General features: G+C 40.3%; 1 protein-coding gene across 7 annotated transcripts in view; it reads right to left on the bottom strand.

Moving 5' to 3' along the window:
- Positions 1-585: 585 nt before the first annotated feature.
- LOC119776117 (sodium/potassium/calcium exchanger 2-like) overlaps positions 586-18,371 on the bottom strand; it is an 86,363-nt gene continuing 68,577 nt past the window's right edge. For all 7 annotated transcript variants that reach the window (XM_038274383.1, XM_038274380.1, XM_038274381.1 and 4 more), the window contains 5 exons: positions 17,813-17,895; positions 3,455-3,589; positions 3,272-3,361; positions 2,415-2,581; positions 586-975 (listed from right to left, as the gene is read on the bottom strand). In XM_038274383.1, the coding sequence (XP_038130311.1) occupies positions 726-975; positions 2,415-2,581; positions 3,272-3,361; positions 3,455-3,589; positions 17,813-17,895 (725 nt within the window). In that variant the 3' untranslated portion in view covers positions 586-725. The remainder of the gene's footprint in view (positions 976-2,414; positions 2,582-3,271; positions 3,362-3,454; positions 3,590-17,812; positions 17,896-18,371) is intronic.

The following is an 18,371-nucleotide window of genomic DNA, read 5'->3' as shown; positions in this document are numbered from 1 at the left end:
GTACATGAAAAGCATGGAAGATTCTGTACAATCAGAGCAAGGAAAATAAAAGAAGCACACAGTTAAAATGGCTTCACACTGAATAATACTGTTATTGTTAATCTACTGCTACTTTTATTGAGCCAAAATAAAAACAAAAAAAATGCTCCATGGAAATGTGTCGACAGCAATTGGCAGGACAGGATGAGGCTGCAACGTGTCATAAAGACTGAGCACAGATGGATTCGCAGGAGAAAAAAAAGGAGGAAAAGTTTGTTTGGAGAAATCTCAAACACGATTCTCGTCTCAATACCATCGGGTTTGGAGCGAAACACTCATCCGAAGAGTCTGCCATGTCCTTGTATACAAATACATCTGCATCTGACATTCATTTCAGTTTGCTGAGCGAGCTTGTCCGTTCAAATCAAGTCATGGCATTTTCGCTGTTCAAAGCATTGCTATTTAAACCAGTCTAGCAACGTCTTTACTCCTCTTCCTCCAGTGAAACTAATTGCATGCATAATACCGTTTGTTTGGCTTGCAACCCCCATTAAAAAGAACGTCCAAAAAAGTGTTTTGGGTCAAAAATATTCACAGATGTTTCTCCCCGTTTTCTCTTATTCTCATGTATGGTTCTTGTGGTGGAAAGGGTCATGAGGGTTAGGTGAGATCGACAGCAGACTATGTGGATGGTTATTGGATGGTAGCGAGTTTGCTGAGGAGAGGACAGCTCCTCGGCAGGTCTCTCAGATCGTCACAGGGCAGTTGATCACCTTGTTCTCCAGCATGACGCTGACTACCAGGAAGACTAAGTACAGCATGAACATGATGACACCCAAAAGCTTGCTCATGCGCCACTTGCACGCAGCGATGGAGATTATAACGAAGAGGAGCATGAGGAAGAGGAGCACGATGGCGCAGAAGAGGCCGTTGGAGCTGACCTTCACTGTAGAGAAGCCACGGAACATGGACCACATTAGCCAGGGAAATGGCAATCTGCAAAGATACAAACACGTTATAAATGTCAAGTCAAATGCCAATATAACTGGATGGAGTAACTAATCAGTGGTGTCTTAAAGCAGAACTCATACTTCTTAAACCTAGCTACATTTTGACTTTTCGCAATCACATGCATTACTGCGTTTAAGACCTTGCATCTGTGACCTTGAAGAAGCAGAACAATTACACATTGTTTAATAAAATATCAAATAAAAATCTGAAGGGTTTATATTGAGGCTCCATAATCACCATAATCAAGCAAATCTGTCAGGCTTCTCCTACACAAATTCTTGTTGTAATAGACGTGTGTGAAAAAACAAAAACAAATAAAAATCCAGCGCAACAAACGCAAAGATCTTCAGAGCAAAGAATATGCTCTGGTCAGATGAGACAAACATTGTACTTTTTGGTCATTTTTCTTGCTAAAATTAAACACACATTGCCTTGAACACCCACTCTCTTAAATTGGTGATGGCAGCATTATGCTGTGGGAGAGTTTTGCTTCTATAGACAGTACAGGTAGAAAGATACGTAAATGGCAAAATCTCACAAAAGTATATGTGTGACAGAGGTTCATATTTCAGCAGGAGTAGACTGTATATATAAAGGAATATCCAGAAGTGAAAGGTTTTAGGTCACGGCATATGTTCTGTGTGTCTGGATAGTCCAGTGAAAGCCCAACCCTCAGCTCAACTGAGAAACGGTGGCAAAACTATAAAAGCTGATGTTCGATGATGTTTTCCATTCAACCAGTCTGCCAAAATAATGAGCTAAGCTGACAGTTTCAAGATAGATGCGTATACAGAGCAGATTAGAGGTTCTAATTTCAAATATTCCCAAAATCAAGTGAAAAAGTTCAAAAGCATTTATCATTTTTCACTCTTCCATCACATTGATTTAAAACTCTGTGCAAATCTTTTAGATAAAATCATTAAAAGTCAAAGTAGATACTTAATATTGACCTTATTGAACATCTTGTTTGCCACTGGTGAGTAAAACACCTTATATAATATTACTTTTTAAAGTCAAACAAAGAGCTATCTGGGATTTTTTCTTCCTCCCATAGTATGGCAAGTATAAACCTTGTGTATTCATCTAAATTTATTTATTTTTTATGTAACCACACCACAACAACAAATGCCTCAACTTATTTTACAGCAAAGGCTACAATTTTTGTAAAAGCTCCACCATAAAAATATATATATTTATCCAATTTCATATATTTAGCATCACCAGAAATTCAAATACATGCACAGGCTGTAGCATGACCTGACATGTGACATCATTCAACTTTTTATCTCTTCTCGGAACAACTTTAGGAGCTTAAATTGTTTTTCAATCCAAAGGCACTTAAAGTAAAAAAAAAAAATGAAGTCTTAGAGGGGACACACAACAAACATTGAGCTAAGGCTTAAAAAAGCTCTGATGTTACGTACCCGACAGTAATGTCAAAGATGTTGGAGCCCACAGAGCTGGACACTGCCATATCACCCAGCCCCTTACGTGCAACAATAACACTGGTGATGAGGTCAGGGATAGAAGTTCCAGCTGCTAATATAGTCAGACCCATAATCTCCTCTGTAATCCCGATGGTGTCACCAACCTGCGAAAAAAAAAAAAAAAAAAAAGAAGCTTTAGGGTAAATAAAACCTCATCTTTTGTTTCAGCTTTTTCAAATGTCCCTGTGGCACTTTGGAGCTGATGGGAGTGACAAAACTCTAACAGTCCGTTATGTTTTGAAGGATGCAGCTGTAATAGTGCTTTGATCAGACTGGACAAAATTTTGATTTCAGAAATGGGGGGACGCGACGATTTTTAAAAATAACTAACTTCAGTGCGTTTGAGCATCCAATCACAGACCAGATTCAATGGCGCACCAGATGTTTGTAAAGTGAGTTTCTCAGGAGTGACAGCGGTGACAGCCATTCACACAAGAAAGGACAGAGGGTCCAATCAGGAGCTTGTGGGCGGTCTGAACTCAGGGAAGCAGGCTTCAGATTTAGCTGTAGTTTTCAGCATGGTCCTAGTGCCCGATGAATGTCTGGGTTCTGTAACATAACATTGTTTTTGGAGAGTAAAACGTGTAGTGGACTAAAATAGACGTTTGAAAAAGTGCAGGGGACATGTCGTCCAGCCACATACCCCCACACACACAGAAAAAATGTTGTCAATGATGTGGAGGATGTAAGGACATATAATGTAAAGAAAGGTGGATTATGCTTACTAGGGGACAGGATATTTTGCTGTTTATTTTTTTTTCTTTTCCTATCAAACACTTTAAAATTGTGTGTACCTGGTGAGCCCACCACACCATCAGATAGGAGAACCCTGCAATCCAGCAGATGGCCCCCAAGAATGTAACAGGGAAGAACTTCTTTGACGACTGCAAAAGAAAAAAGAAGAGGTAAATACATAATCTCTTGACTGCAGAACAATTTCTTGAGGCTTAAAAGTTGGAAAAGTCAGCCTAAAGCACCGTTTTCCTGACGTCAGGGAGAGTTAGCCACAGGGGGAGGACAATCGGCATGATGAGGAGGTAGGTGAAGCGTTTGCGGCTGGATTCAGGCCAGGACAGGCTCAGAGGCTGGTCCTCCTCTTCTTCATCTTCAGCCTAAGACCAGATGCCACAAGATAGAGAGAGAGAAAAAAAGAACAAAATGAAACAGCTGTTGTGAAATACAAATAAAAACATCCATTACACACGCTAAAACATGTTTTATTTTTTGTTTGTTTTCAGCGTCAGGCTGTTAGATATTGCTGCCACGCTGGTGCCCACATAATTCAGTCCACCATTTGGAAATAATTAGCAGTTAAACATGAAGCAAATAACCTAATGGGCTGAGTCATGCTTTTTGCATGTGCATTAAAGGATGATGGAAAAATTCACTACAGTCCTTCAGCTTGATAAATGGTCTCATCAGGATGCACCTTTCCATAGCAACCATCATAATGAGGAAGACAGCAACACGACAAGCCATGGAGGTCTGCAGGAACTGACAGCATGACGTGCGAATCCAAGTTCCTTTGCCTACTGTAAAGGGGTAGTTGAGGATTCTTTAAGGAAGGTAGATAATTCTATTGGCATAAAAAAAACAATCAAATTAAGCTGATCAGGGAAGCTAAAGCTAATCACTTAATCGGAAATGGACCCAGACCGGTTTATGCAAATCCTGGAGCTTTTGACTTGTCACAACGGTGGCACTGATTAATTACAAATAATCCACAGATTATTTACACGTGAAATTGAGGCGGTCCCTGGCCAGAAATCCTGCTGTGTGAAACAAATGCTGAGAATAGGACATAGTGGATTTAAGGCACAGAGACGAAGAGTAGACGTCACATTGACTTTATTACCATTTTAAAGCAGGACATTAACATATCAGCCATATCGGTGGGGGTTATTCTAGTTCTACTGTAAATTCTGAAACAGAACTCTTCGATACAAAAATAACACTAAACTTTATATTTGACTTGTCTTAATAAACCCCTTTAGTAAGCCATGATTTCTATTTTGAGGTGATTATAACAGTTATATATTGAGACAAAGATTACAACAGCTGCATATTAACATAGGAAGCGTAACTAATGCGAAACACAAATTGGTTAAAATGAACCAAACCTAAGGAAATATACATAGCTGCTTCTTTTAATGTAGTGTCTTAAAAAGTAACCCATTATTTTTATCATGAATAGAGGAAATAAATAATATTTACACACAATGAATTAACTGTTGGGGATTAAATAGCATTAAAAATAAATACATGTATGTTATAGCTATAGTAAACATTTCTGTAAAGGTCTAAAAAATAACAACTTGTGAAGAAAACATTTTGTTTTTAGGATCAGATCCTTATATAAACAATCTCCAGAGCCTTAGTTTTACAAGTGGATTTCTCAGTCTGCATTCTCAAAATTTCCACGAATGATTTTTGTTTTTTCAAAATTGCTTTCATTTCATAGAAATAGAAAACTGATATATTGCACAGGCCTAACTTGCAGCAACGTTGTTATATGATCCAGATTAATGTGGCATCTGCTCCTATGTCCATATGTTTCCAGTCAAAGTAACTGCATAATATAAAAGTGAGAAAGTGTCAGAATGACTAATGTATATAATAATACATATTAAAAACATATTTTGCATTTAAGTGTCATCTTCCCATATCAGTTACTCTAACAATGTAAGTTTCACATCTTTCAAAGTGTTAAACAGTTTCGCACAAACTCTATTTTCTGTATTCAAATGTTTATATTATGTAAAAAAAATGGTTTGAAAATATCTTAAATACTTTAGAAATAAACAACTTTCGATATTTTCTATATTTGAGTTGTTTTAAGATGGCGCTGGCTTGCTCTTGGCCATGCTGTTAGGGACCTCCAACCAAATAATCTGGATCGTCCCAAATAAATAAGTTAGTAGAGTTAACCTTTCTGGTACAGGTATAATTGCTCTCTAGAACCTTTCCTACACAATCCTGAACTATCTCTTTATAATGCACAAGTCTGATTTGGGTGATTGCACTGGGCTCAACAGGTTCCCTTTGAACAGTGGGGCTCATCAGCGTTGATTGCTGATGTCAGCCTTGCAGCCTCGACCCCTGTGGGCCTGACCGGCATGGCTACCAGAATGCCAAGTAAGCCACAGAGAGCCAGTGATTACCATGAAACATCCCTGAAGCTAAATCATATTTTCTATTAACTCCCAGGCTTGCCTTGCTTCAGAACTAAAGTGGTGCAACAGCAGACACTTCTGGCAGCGGATATTTGTCTCTTTCCCTTTGAATCCAATTAAGAGGGATGATAATAGGCCATAGGGACAAGCAGAGAGCAGGTTTGCCCATGTATATGTGGATGACCTAGAGGTTGTCTTATGCCCTTGTGTAAATGACATTAATAATTAATAAGACATGAAAGAAAAAAAAAAAAACACAGAGGACAAAGAGGGGAAAGAGGGACGTACAATAAAAACAGCTTCTGCTAGCAGGTATTGGAATGTACGTTCTAACTATTTTAAATAAAGCTTTAACATTCTTAAATAGATCTGCATTGCATATCTACAGTCACACAGAAATCTTTTAAAAATTTCTTTAGCATGAATCATGAGTTGCTCGTCCTGCTGTGACAGCTACAGCTGCTAAGCATCACTCTGTAACCTTGGTAATCAGAGCTGCCTAACAAAAGGCTGCGCTCACATCTCCTCTGCTCTGCATCCTCATTTCTACCTGCACTCCATATCCAGATGGCTGCATTGTTGCCTGATTTCAATTAAATAAGACTTTAATAAATACCCGAAGGCGATTTCATATTGTTGCATTAAATATTATTTAGGAAGAGAAGATGAATACAGCAATATGCAGGGGCTGAAACATCCTGGAACTTGGAAAGGTGAATTGTGAATCATGAAAAAAAACCAAAAACATTTAGAGGTCTTTAGAATGAAATGAAGAGATAGGTATTTTTGTTTTGTTTTTTTAAGACAGGAATTGCAATAACAATTTCTTTCTAATTTTTTACACTTCTTCCTTATACTGCCCTATTGGAGAGTAGAATTTCCATCATATATAGGGCCATAAGTAATTTGATATCATAGGAATAGGATTAAAAACATCAGAAATTAGAAAACCATCAGTTGTAGGAACGATATAGAAAACCTTCTGATCAAATCTTTAGAATTAAAAAAGACAAGAGTGAGTGAACAGTTATCTGGTTCTCCTAATTATGTGTTTGTGTGGAGGAGTGCGTGGGCATGTATTTATCACATGGTGGGGACCATTTTCCATAAATCTTAGCACATTGTGCGGACCATGTGCTCTTGTGGGGACCAATGTCTGGTCCCCTTGGGTCCAAATGCTGTTTTAGGCTTACGTGTTAGATGTGTATTGAGTTTAGGTCAGGATTAGGGTTAGGTATGAACCCGTAATGGTTACGGTAAGGGTCATTGTTAGGCTGTAGAAATTGGTTAGAAATGAATGGAGGTCAATGAAAGTCCCCACAAGGATAGATAAATATGATTGTATGTGTTTGGGTTGGGGGGTGAGTGTATGTGAGTGTATTTTATATCAAAATTGTCAATGTTGATTTTGGAGGGTTTATGTTTTGGTTTTGTTAGTAAAATAAAAATAAAAAACATTTTGATATGATGCAACAGCAATCGAGGTATTTTTTGTGGTTGCTCCCTACAGAATATGACTGATATTTTAGAATCTTCTCTTTGATATTTGTTCTGATATGCAAGTCAGCTTTTACATGAAATCAAGTTAATGTTATAAACCAGAACCCTGACTATGTATAATTTGGTTAACACGCCTTGTGAGTTGAAGAATCCCATGTTGCTGGTGCCCCTGACTCTGGCTTGGTTCTGAAATGCCAGCCCCTCGGGGGACTTTCCTGCCTTGCAGTGCCTCAGTTGGTAACACTGCCAACTCTGTGCTTAAAGGGACTGACTTTTATCAGACACCACAGAGCTGCAAGGGGCGGCCTGACATTTGGCTAAGGTTTTTTTTTCTTCCTCTCTTTTTTCTTCTGGAGGTAAGCGTTTGCTCTCAGCACCTGGTGTTGGACCAAAGTTCCACTGGTTAAAATCCTTCAGAGAGAGTAAATATTTAAGCACAGCAGCAGTGATGCAGCAAACCTGATGTTTTTTTTTTGTTAATCCATCTTGTAACTATCAAGAAAAGGGCAAAATATAGTACTGGTTCTGAAAGGTTCAGGACTGCCGATTGCACATGCTATATAATACATTGCTAGAAACATGTCAGTTTGTCTACAAACAGACTTACTTTAACATGTTAAGGCATTTCTTTACAGCCTTAATTAATCCATAAATTTTTTTACTTTATATTTTTCATTTGGATATCAAATTCTCAGGATTTTTTTTTTAAAGGAAAAGTAAATCTAGCAGTAAATCAATTTATGTGATGAGTCATGGGTTGTTGAGATTTCAAATTTGCCGTATTTTGGAAGGGATTTATGGTCTCTTAAGAAGGTCACTTTTTCTTAAAAACTGTCACAAATCCTAAATAAATATTGAGAGATTTTACTTTTAATCAAACACCAGCAAGGATATGTAGGGTATTCTATTTTTAAATCAATGGGAAAAATGTCAGAATGTTGTAGAGCCTGTCAGAGTTTTATAAAGAGGTGTACAAGAAGTCTACATCAGGATTTAATTTGACCTTAATGATCTCCTTATACCTTGTTACCAAGGCTTCGGGGGAGAGATGAAAAAAGCAGTAGGACTGGGCCTCTGGAGGTACACGATGGCGTGAGCCGTTTCCAGTAACTTCCTGGGTGACACAGACGGGCGCACTGTGGGACAGAGTTCTAAAAATAGCAGCATCTAGGAATCAGGCGTGCCAATAAGCAGCCAGGTTTATCAAAGTTAGTGAGTCACCATCTCAGAAATGCTCTTGTACGCACACAAAGATGGAGTCTTAATCGCTCACCGGTCGAAGACGAATCATTTTTAGAATCACTTTAGAGGCTTTTATGTGGGTCGCATTGTTTTCTCCTTCACAATAGTAGATATTTTTACTGCTTGAGGACTGTTTTCTATCATTACTATTTTTAACCTAAAGCTTCACTGGATATGAATGTGACTTACAGTGTAGTGGATCAATACAAACATGACTATAGTTTGTACTCTGTATCCTTCAGTAACTCCCATGTTAGCTTGCATTTATAGTCTACATTTGTCCTAGAAAAGAATCCATCAGTATCTCTGTTTAATGTAAAAAAAAAAAATAAAATCTTACAATTTTACCTGGGTATTACTGAAAGAAGTTTATGTAAAGATGTTAATTGTCTGCCTTAAAAATACACAATGTAGTAGGAGTAAGTATGTAAGTATTCAAATCTGAGGTCAAATAATATTGATTTATTTGAAAACAACAATTTATGAGTTATACAACACAGCAATCATGCATACCCAGAGAATCTAGCCTTGCTTTTGATCCTTTTATAGTTAGAATCCTTAAATCCAATTTTTATGCTATTTTCAGCAGCAGATTATCTTGTTTACATTTTGCTCTGAATTGTCCTTAGTTTTTAAGTTTAAAAAGTGCAACAAAAAAAAGCTGGGAGGCTTGACATTGAAGGAAAGGGATATTTTTCTTATACGGTACATATTTTTTCTTATGAACTGTAAAGTCCTTTTATAACTTTTTGATAATATTTGTTTGATTTAATGCACTATTTGCCTGCACAGTTTTGCTTTACATTGTTTTATATTGTTTGGAGCTGCTAAAATGTTGTTGTAGCCTAGAGAAAAAAATACAAATAAACACTTTGTACTTTTGTAAATGGTATAGATTATGGGATTTGTTTTTTTTGTTCTCTTCAATTTTAAAGGGATAGTTCGGTATTTTTGACATGAATCTGTATGGCATCCCCATCACCAGTGGCATGCAATCACACTGACTTACCCCTGGCAGCGTCCTGTGAGCAGAGTTATCGTCCAGTTTTGGTCAAGCCGAAAGTAGTCCGGCAGGTTTTTAGGACCAGCGAAATAAAACGTTTCTCTTCCCAAAACATTATGTGTTCAAAAGAGCGATATTTTTGCATCCCAAAAACATTGTAGTGGAAAAAGTCACACGTCGTTATCACTTGGTCCTATTTTCTCTCTGTTCGTATCATTGCACGCCGTCATTCAGACAGCTAGGGCCTACTAACCTGACAACAGCCAGATGCATGTCTCCCTCCGCTAGGAGGAAGCTAGGCGGAGGGAGACATGCATCTGGCTGTTGTTGAGCTCGCTGTCTGAATGACGGCGCGCACTGATACGAACAGAGAGAAAATAGGACCAATTGATAACGACGTGTGACTTTTTCCACTACAATGTTTTTGGGATGCAAAAATATCGCTCTTTTGAACACATAATGTTTTGGGAAGAGAAACGTTTTATTTCGCTGGTCCTAAAAACCTGCCGGACTACTTTCGGCTTGACCAAAACTGGACGATAACTCTGCTCACAGGACGCTGCCAGGGGTAAGTCAGTGTGATTGCATGCCACTGGTGATGGGGATGCCATACAGATTCATGTCAAAAATACCGAACTATCCCTTTAAGATCAGTTTTTTTTTTTTTATTCAAGGGACCTGTTAATGTAATGCAAAGAATGTAGTGGATCAAATGTATCAAGCCAATTGAGCCTGTTTGAGTATATGTGAACAAGAATTTGCATATCTATGTTATTTTTACATTGCACACAAATGATATCTGCTCCATATATAAGTCTAACATACAAAAAGTTGAGTCTGTTATTATTTGATTTCACATTATTCATGCATTCAGGAGAAACAACACTATACATACACTATAGCAGCAATTTGAGTACATATCAATATACTTAACTGCATGGCTTGTAGTTTTATATTTTATTATTCTTTAAAAGCTTATAAGACCTTATATTTTAGTAAATTCCTAACATTTTAACATTAATCCATTTCTTTTCAATTCCCACCCAGTTGATGGTAAAGAAATGTTCCTAATGAGACTCTTTACAATCATAGTCAGTTTTTTCTTTTATTTTGAAAGTTGCTGTGATTTATTGTGAACCTGAATCTTAAGGTGAGAAATTTTAAGTCTTTCTCTTAGATCTTTCCAAAAGTAAAGGTGAAAGCAATGACTGGGTAGATAAGAGCTCAAATCGGTTTCAGTGCAGTTTTGGACTGGCCGACACCTGAGAACCGAAAACAGCTGCAGAGATTCCTGGGTTTTGCCAACTTCTACTGTCGTTTCATCAGGAATTATAGTCAGACAGCTCTACCTCTCACAACTCTAACATCTGTCAAGAAAACCTTCCAATGGACTCCCGTAGACTCTCACCGGCTGAACAAAACTACGATGTTGGGGACCGAGAACTTCTGGCCATCAAACTCGCATTGGAGGAGTGGAGACACTGGCTCGAGGGGGCTGAACACCCAGTCTTGGTGTGGACTGATCACAAAAACCTAGCGTACATCCAGTCCGCCAAACAGGCTAACCCACGTCAGTCAAGGTGGTCTCTGTTTTTCTCTCGGTTCAACCTCATTATTTCTTACAGACCCTCCAAGAACATCAAACCCGATTCTCTCTCTCGTCTATACTCTGCTGATCAATCCGAGACGCCTGAACCTGTTCTTCCTGCCTCCTGTACTGTTGGAGTGGTTTCCTGGGAGATCTCCAATCTCATAAACTCTGCCCTAGCTTCTGAACCTGACCCAGGTAACGGTCCTCCTAACAGAACCTATGTCCCTTCTTCTGTCAGATCCCGCTTGATTCAGTGGATGCACACAGCCAAGTTTTCCGCTCACCTGGGGGTGAGCCGAACTATCGCCTTGATCTCTAGACGTTTCTGGTGGCCTACCTTGCACAAGGATGTGAAGGAGTATGTTTTGGCTTGTTCCATCTGCGCCAGAAACAAAACCTCACATCAACCGCCCTCTGGCCTCTTGCATCCCCTTCCTGTTCCAACTTGTCCCTGGTCTCACATCGCCATCGATTTTGTCACTGGTCTCCCTATCTCCAGAGTTATGTCCACTATTGTTACCATCGTCGACCGTTTTTCCAAGTGGTGTCATCTGATTCCTCTCAGGAAACTTCCCACGGCCTTCCAGACTGCACAGCTTCTGGTGAAGCATGTTTTCCGGCTCCATGGAATACCTCAGGAAATACTCTCCGACCGCGGACCACATATTATCTCACAAGTCTGGAAGGCCTTCTGCTCTGCCCTGAATTGTAAGTCATCACTTACTTCCGGTTACCACCCACAGTCCAACGGTCAGACAGAAAGAATGAACCAACAGCTTGAATCAACTCTCCGCTGCCTGACCTCCAACAACCCCACTGACTGGAGTCAGTACCTAACATGGATTGAATACGCCCACAATTCCCTCAAGTCTGCTTCCACCGGTCAATCTCCATTCCAGGTCAGTCTCGGTTATCAGCCTCCTCTTTTTCCTGCAGCATTTCGGTCCAATCAGTCAACCACCACATCCGTCGCTGTCAGCGAATCTGGAGGGACATCATCGCCACTCTGAACCGCTCTTCTGTGTCTTCTAAGCGCTTCGCGGACTACAAAAGACGCCCTGCCCCAGAGTACGTCATTGGTCAGGATGTATGGCTCTCCACTCGGGACATTTCCCTCAAGGGAATGTCTCCAAAATTGTCTCCCAGATTCATTGGTCCTTACAAGGTTGCCCAGATTATAAACCCCTCAGCCGTACGCCTACACCTTTCTTCGAGTCTCCGCATCCATCCCACGTTCCATGTCTCCCAGATAAAACCAGTTGTCTCTAGCCCTTTGTGCCCTCCATCCGACTCCCCTCCACCAACCCTGGACGTCGATGGACATCCTGCCTTCACCGTCCGCCGGATCGTGGACTCCCGTCGGCGAGGTCGCGGCTGGCAGTACCTCGTCGATTGGGAGGGCTACGGTCCGGAGGATCGCCAATGGGTTCCTGGCTCCTACATCCTCGATCCGTCACTGATTGAGGAGTATGAGCGCTCCCTCCCGTCGACATCTTCGGGACCACCAAGAGGCGGTCGTTGAGAGGGGGGTACTGTTGGGATCTGGAGCTGTATCACCTTCCTCCAGCAGAGTGCGCCGTGGGTCCTCCTGAGCTGAGCCTTCCAACACATCTGTGGCGCATCTCATCATCAGAAGTCCAGCGCTATATAACCTGCCTTCAGACCTTGCTTCAACGCTGCAGTGTTGATCTAGTTTGGTTAGCGACCTGAGCCTTGTAACCTGAGAATCTTAGCTATCTCTTGATGAGATAAGATTCTAATTCTTCCTTGTTTTTTGCCTCACAGGAATCCTGTCTCTCCCTGAGGCTCTGGATGAGCTTAACCTGCCGAGCCTGCACTCGTGAGCCAAACCTGAAGACTCTTCTGTGGATTCCCCTGCAGCTCTTGGCTAAGAGCTGGAAACTCAAATCAAGGTCTGCCCTCAAAGTCAGAAGTAAGACGCTGAAGCAATTATTGGACTCTGCTGAACAAACAGTCTCTGGATCCAACAGTTTCCTCTCTCAAAGAGAAACCCAGACTCCTTCAAGGTGTTCCTCAGAAATATCTAAGACTCATAACTCATCAGTCCGTTTGCTAACTGAACTGTCATCCCTGCAGACTCCAGTGAACCTGCCCCCCTGACCAGTTCCAGTTCCAGTGCAATATTCATGTGCTTGTGATTCAATAAACTTTGTTAAACTTTTTATCCAGCCTCCGTGTGTGTTCTGCATATTGGGCTTGCTCTGTAACCCATCATGACAGATGGATCTATTTCTTTCTGCATGTTCAGTGCTTTGTGGATGCAGTACATTAACTTTTTCAAAAGAACCAAACAAAATTGTAAATTACATTGTGTTGTGAATATACACCAGTGTTATTTTTTTCTATTAAATTAATTAGACTACATTTACCTACAGTAGTTAACACATTCCAAAGAAATTTTGTTTTCTGTGCGTTTTCTAAACGAGTAGTTATGAATTTCATGATTGGGAAAGTTAAGCTAAAACCTAGTCACCTGTTACCCTGAATTCTTCTTTCAAAAAGTATGTTTGTCATGTGACAACTTTTATCGGATGTTATTTAATAAACCTAACATCAATTTAATGTTTTAATTAAGTGGTAATTAATTTAAAAAATGTCTTTGATTCTTTTCTAATAACCGACAGTGGCGTCGGATGTTGGAGTTTGCCCTGAAATCGAAGGATTGACGGTTCAAGTCCCGGCTCCGACTTTCAGTGTCGTTGTGTCCTTAGGCAAGACACTTCCCCTGCATTGTCTACTGATGGTGGTCACAGGGCCCGGTGGCGCCAGTGTACGGCAGCTCCGCTTCTCTCAGTGAGCCCCAGGGCAGCTGTGGCTACACTGTAGCTTGCCACCATCAGTGTGTGAGTGTGTGTGTAAATGGGTGAATGACTAAATGTAGTGTAGAGCGCTTTGGTCAAGAAAAAGCGCTCTATAAGTATAGGCCAATTACCATAACTGTTTAGTGTAACGTTTGTTGTGAAATGCTAATGATATAGAGACCCAACCAGGGGTACTGAAGTCAATTCAGAGCAATTCAAAATCAACCATTCAAATTGATACAGTTACAATACTATGTTTGGATCAATTTAGATTAGATTCTTTTAGCATTAATCCTGCTCTCACAGCATCAGTAAGATTCAACACACCAAAGTTGGAACGGCTTTTTTTCTCTGTTGTTTAGCTTTAATAAAGTGCCTGATGGTAGTAAAGTTGATTCAAAGCATTGTTTTTTTTTTATCAAATATTTTATTTAATAAAACAACGAACCCTAGCTAGTTGCACAGTTTAGTATAGCCGCAGCCCCATATGGATTTCCATAACTTTATGGTCTGGGCTGCAGAGCAACAAGAACCGTGACGGCTAGGGGTCAGTTACCACAGGTGGAGAACCACAGCTCGAACGCCACCGGCCCAGAGTCATGAGTCGAACCGGGTAAAAACCACATCCGAAGGGCAATGTTTCCCAACCGGACAGCAGAAAGGATCTGGTGCTTGGTGTTAGAGTTATAATTATAAAATTATTGTGTGGGCATATGAAACATTGAAGAAATATAATGCTACATTTCTGTCCTGTGATTCAATCAGGAGGGTCATAAAATTTTATGACCTGCATCCAGTAGGTCATGAGGCAGAGTCACACTGTTGTGTGACTTCCATCCAGCCAGATTGTCATTTCACACTGTCTTATGACCTGCATCCTGCCAGATAATCATTACAGGGTTTTCTGTTTAAGACCCACCCATTTGTTTCTGCTCTGTGAATAAAAGACTCTGCTGTTCTGTTGGGGGTCAGGAAAAGCTGTTTCAAAATCCTTTTGTGCTTCAGATTCATTTTTGTCCTATATGAAATATGATCTCACAATATTTTGAATCTAACACTTGGACCGCTCGCTGCAATCGGATTAATGAGAAACCTCATTCCCCATGTAGGCGCAGCAGCAGAGCACAGCCTTCCATCCAAAACACTGACCGCGTGCGTCCCTTCATGCCCGGCCGCAGCAGTGCACTGTCAACCGAACCGAAGCCAGCCACCACAGAACCAGTCCAAATCCTATGATCCCCATACAAACAAAAGGTTAAACTCTGGTTTAAACTAATTAAAACACAGAACTATCTGGAGAATGTTCTGAAAGATAATGAAATTCCACAGGCTCTACGTAAGATTAGCAGCTGTGATTAAACAAGTGAGCATTAATAAAACCACTAAGACTCTGATTGCTTTATATTCGTCCTCATTAAAGGATAAAACCTCCATCGCAAAGGTGAATAAATATTGACTTGCTATCTAAAATGACTACTTCCTTAATAAAATGAAGTCACGGCATCCTATAGGGCCTCAGTGGTAATGTGACCGAATGAGGAATTTTACCTCGTCTGCTATCTTGGTGAATTATTTTATGCTATAAACAACACTATTCTGGAATTTTTTTCACTTGTGATATATTTAATTTTGGATAAACTATCAAATGAGAAACTATAAGTATTTTTTTTTGTACAGTATTTGAACTTTAACCCCACACTGCTCCCCGGGCGCCCCATAATGGCAGCCCTCTGCTCTCCAAGTTCCATACAGGTTCAGTAGAGAGGTAAATTTCTCCAATGTGAGATTAATAAAGTTAAATTATTATTATTTATTATTATTAATAGCCTTTGACCCTTTGAAGAGTGCGATAATGTATTTTTTGGACTATTTCCGGTACCTTCCCTTGCTGGCTTCCATGTTTGCAGGATTCTGCTCTTTTCCTAACATAAAATATTAGATGCTGCTCATTGCCTGGGCAACCCTAGGAACTCTCGTAACATTAGCTCAGGAACCAGAATCCCCTTGGTAATTCTGGACAATATCTCTAGGTTTAAATTAGGAAAAAGTTGAATCGTTGACGGCAAGGATTGATTAGGGAATGTTACCTCCAGCCCACATTGGAAGGATTAAGGTTCATTTTACAGTGAAGTCCTTACTCATTGCTCATTTAGGTAGAATGCAAATTTTTCACAAGATTTTTCTCTCAGACAGACACCTTTTTTAACAACTGGATTTTCATCAATAACTTCTCTGGTCACATTCTATCTTGGATCAGTGGCGTACAAACATTTTCATTGTGGTTGCCAGGCAGGGACCAGTGTTGCCAACTCTTCAGCAAGATAAGTCGCCATTGGCTGTTCTAAAAGGCACTAGAAGGTGCTGGGTGATGTCAGCACCTAATTTGCAAACCTCATGTCATCCACCTGCAGGAGATTCTGAATCCCTACAATTGTTGGCTTTTGGGGGGGGGGGGGGGGGGGGGTTTGGGCTGTCTGTACAAGCAACGCAGAAAGGATAGCAGGAAGGAAGAAACGTGGGGATTTGGAGAGTTTAAAGAAACAAGTAAAGACAAATACATATAATTCAGCCATTAGCTCCACACTCCATAGCAATTGGTGAGATAAATGCATAATTAGTTGTTTGCCATCTAGCAAAAATTAAAATGAAATAAAAACACTAAGAAGAACAAAGTAGCAGTGCAAAAACACAGGGAGACTGAAGGAGTAGATGGAGAGAGAATGAGGCTGTGGATCGAAATTGCTATTATTCTTTGTGATACAACACTGTTATTTAAAAAAATTTTCATGATTCAATTTCTTCAAACTAGGGCGGGATTAGCAGCAGCTTTGCACATGCATATTTCATTTGCAATCTGGGTTCGAAGTGGAAAGGTTTACCTGCCTGCTGCAGCACAGGCAGCCTGCTCTGCATGATGACAGCAGACAGTGAGAGAGAGAGATAGAGAGAGAGAGAGAGAGAGAGAGAGAGAGAGAGAGAGAGAGAGAGAGAGAGAGAGAGAGAGAGGGGAAGGCAGGCTAATGATTGTCTCCCGCAGGAGGACGGAGTTTGTTGCTTTTATGCAAAAGTTTGTGCTTTATTCAAATAAAGGTGCTAGGGGAACTGAAAAACTGCTGGATTTAGCAACAAAAGTGCTAATTTGGCAGCACTGTGGCCCCCCTGGCCCCCCTTCTAGCTCCGCCCCTGTCTTGAATCAAATTGAAGCTTTATTGACTTACGATTTAAGTAAGTCATTTAAATAAACTAAATGGAATATATGTATATATCTGTGCTATAACTAGTATAAGTCAGAGTAATTGATTAAATGGGAAGATTTTGGTTATTTTTAAAGAGGAGCTAAAGTCTTAATAGTTGCTGTAGAAAGCTCACTGGGAGCAACAAAGTACTTTTTTGACTCTGAAGTTCTGAATAATGAGTCAACCCTGGTGGTTAAAATAAATGCTTCACTAAATTTGAAAATGCTAAATGCTTTAGCTCTGAGGGTAGAAATTCCAACACATATGCTCTCTGTTCTCTTCAAAACATGAGACTTTGAATCCCTGTCCACATGCACCAGGACCGTCTGCTCGCCTGGCGGGTTGCCACTCCCTACCGCCATCTTTAATGCCAGCACAACTGCTGCAGGTGCGGTTCTGTGTGTGGCAGTTCGTCAAAGAGACCTCGTTTGTAGCACCCGGCTGTGATGAGCTGCAGGTGAGCGAGAACTGTGATTATAGAACTCTGTGGGAAGAGGCGGGTCGTTAGCATGTCCGGCTGCAGATGGAGGGGCAATACTGGGAAATATACTGGGAAATGATCAACACCAATGGCCTGTGCCATATTCTTTGCATGAATTACACACACAGAGGAATAAAGGAACAAATCAAAGGCAGAAACTATTTATAAATGCCTTAACCGTGAGTGCTCTCACAGATCTGCTCCCTTTAAATAGCACGACCAATCTGCATGAAGCGGAGGTTTTATCTTTAAAGCTGCCGTTTTGCTTGTGCTGATTTTTTTCTTACCGTCTCCCCCTCTTGCCCCGCAGTTCCGTTCATCGGTGGGGTCACCTCTACTTCCACACTGGAGCTGTTCGGAAGGTTCTTTTCTATGGTAACACACAGGAAAATCTAGTTAATCGTTAAGAAAAAGAATAAAACCTCAGTGTCTGTTCTGTCCTTTTATGTACTATCAGTAATTTTTTTTAAACTTTAACTTATATCCCTCCATTCAAACATAACGTTGGACTTACTTAACAATCTTTACCAAATTACAGAAAGCCCTAAGCCATGTAATCAGATGATGAAACTGTATTTGCTGAGGAAATTGTTTTAACCCAACTGTGGTTATGACACAATTAGGACGGGTCTTAAGAGATAATGTAACTTAATATGACAATTCCAAAAAAAGAAAAGGAAAAATAATCTACTGGACTTTGTTTCCAAGTTTGAAGACGTTTCACTTCCCATCCCAGAAGATTTTTCAATTCAGAGTGTCAGGAATAAGTGCTATTGCAGACCTGGATGACTGAGAATCTTCACCATCATATTAATATGACTATATCCCAGCACGTGGCGTCACCTC

The sequence above is a fragment of the Cyprinodon tularosa genome, unplaced genomic scaffold (genome assembly GCF_016077235.1).
Source record: "Cyprinodon tularosa strain WSP-4 unplaced genomic scaffold, ASM1607723v1 ctg91, whole genome shotgun sequence".
Lineage (NCBI taxonomy): Eukaryota > Metazoa > Chordata > Actinopteri > Cyprinodontiformes > Cyprinodontidae > Cyprinodon > Cyprinodon tularosa.
Note: the sequence above shows the minus strand (reverse complement) of the source record. Positions and strands in the feature narration are given on the sequence as shown.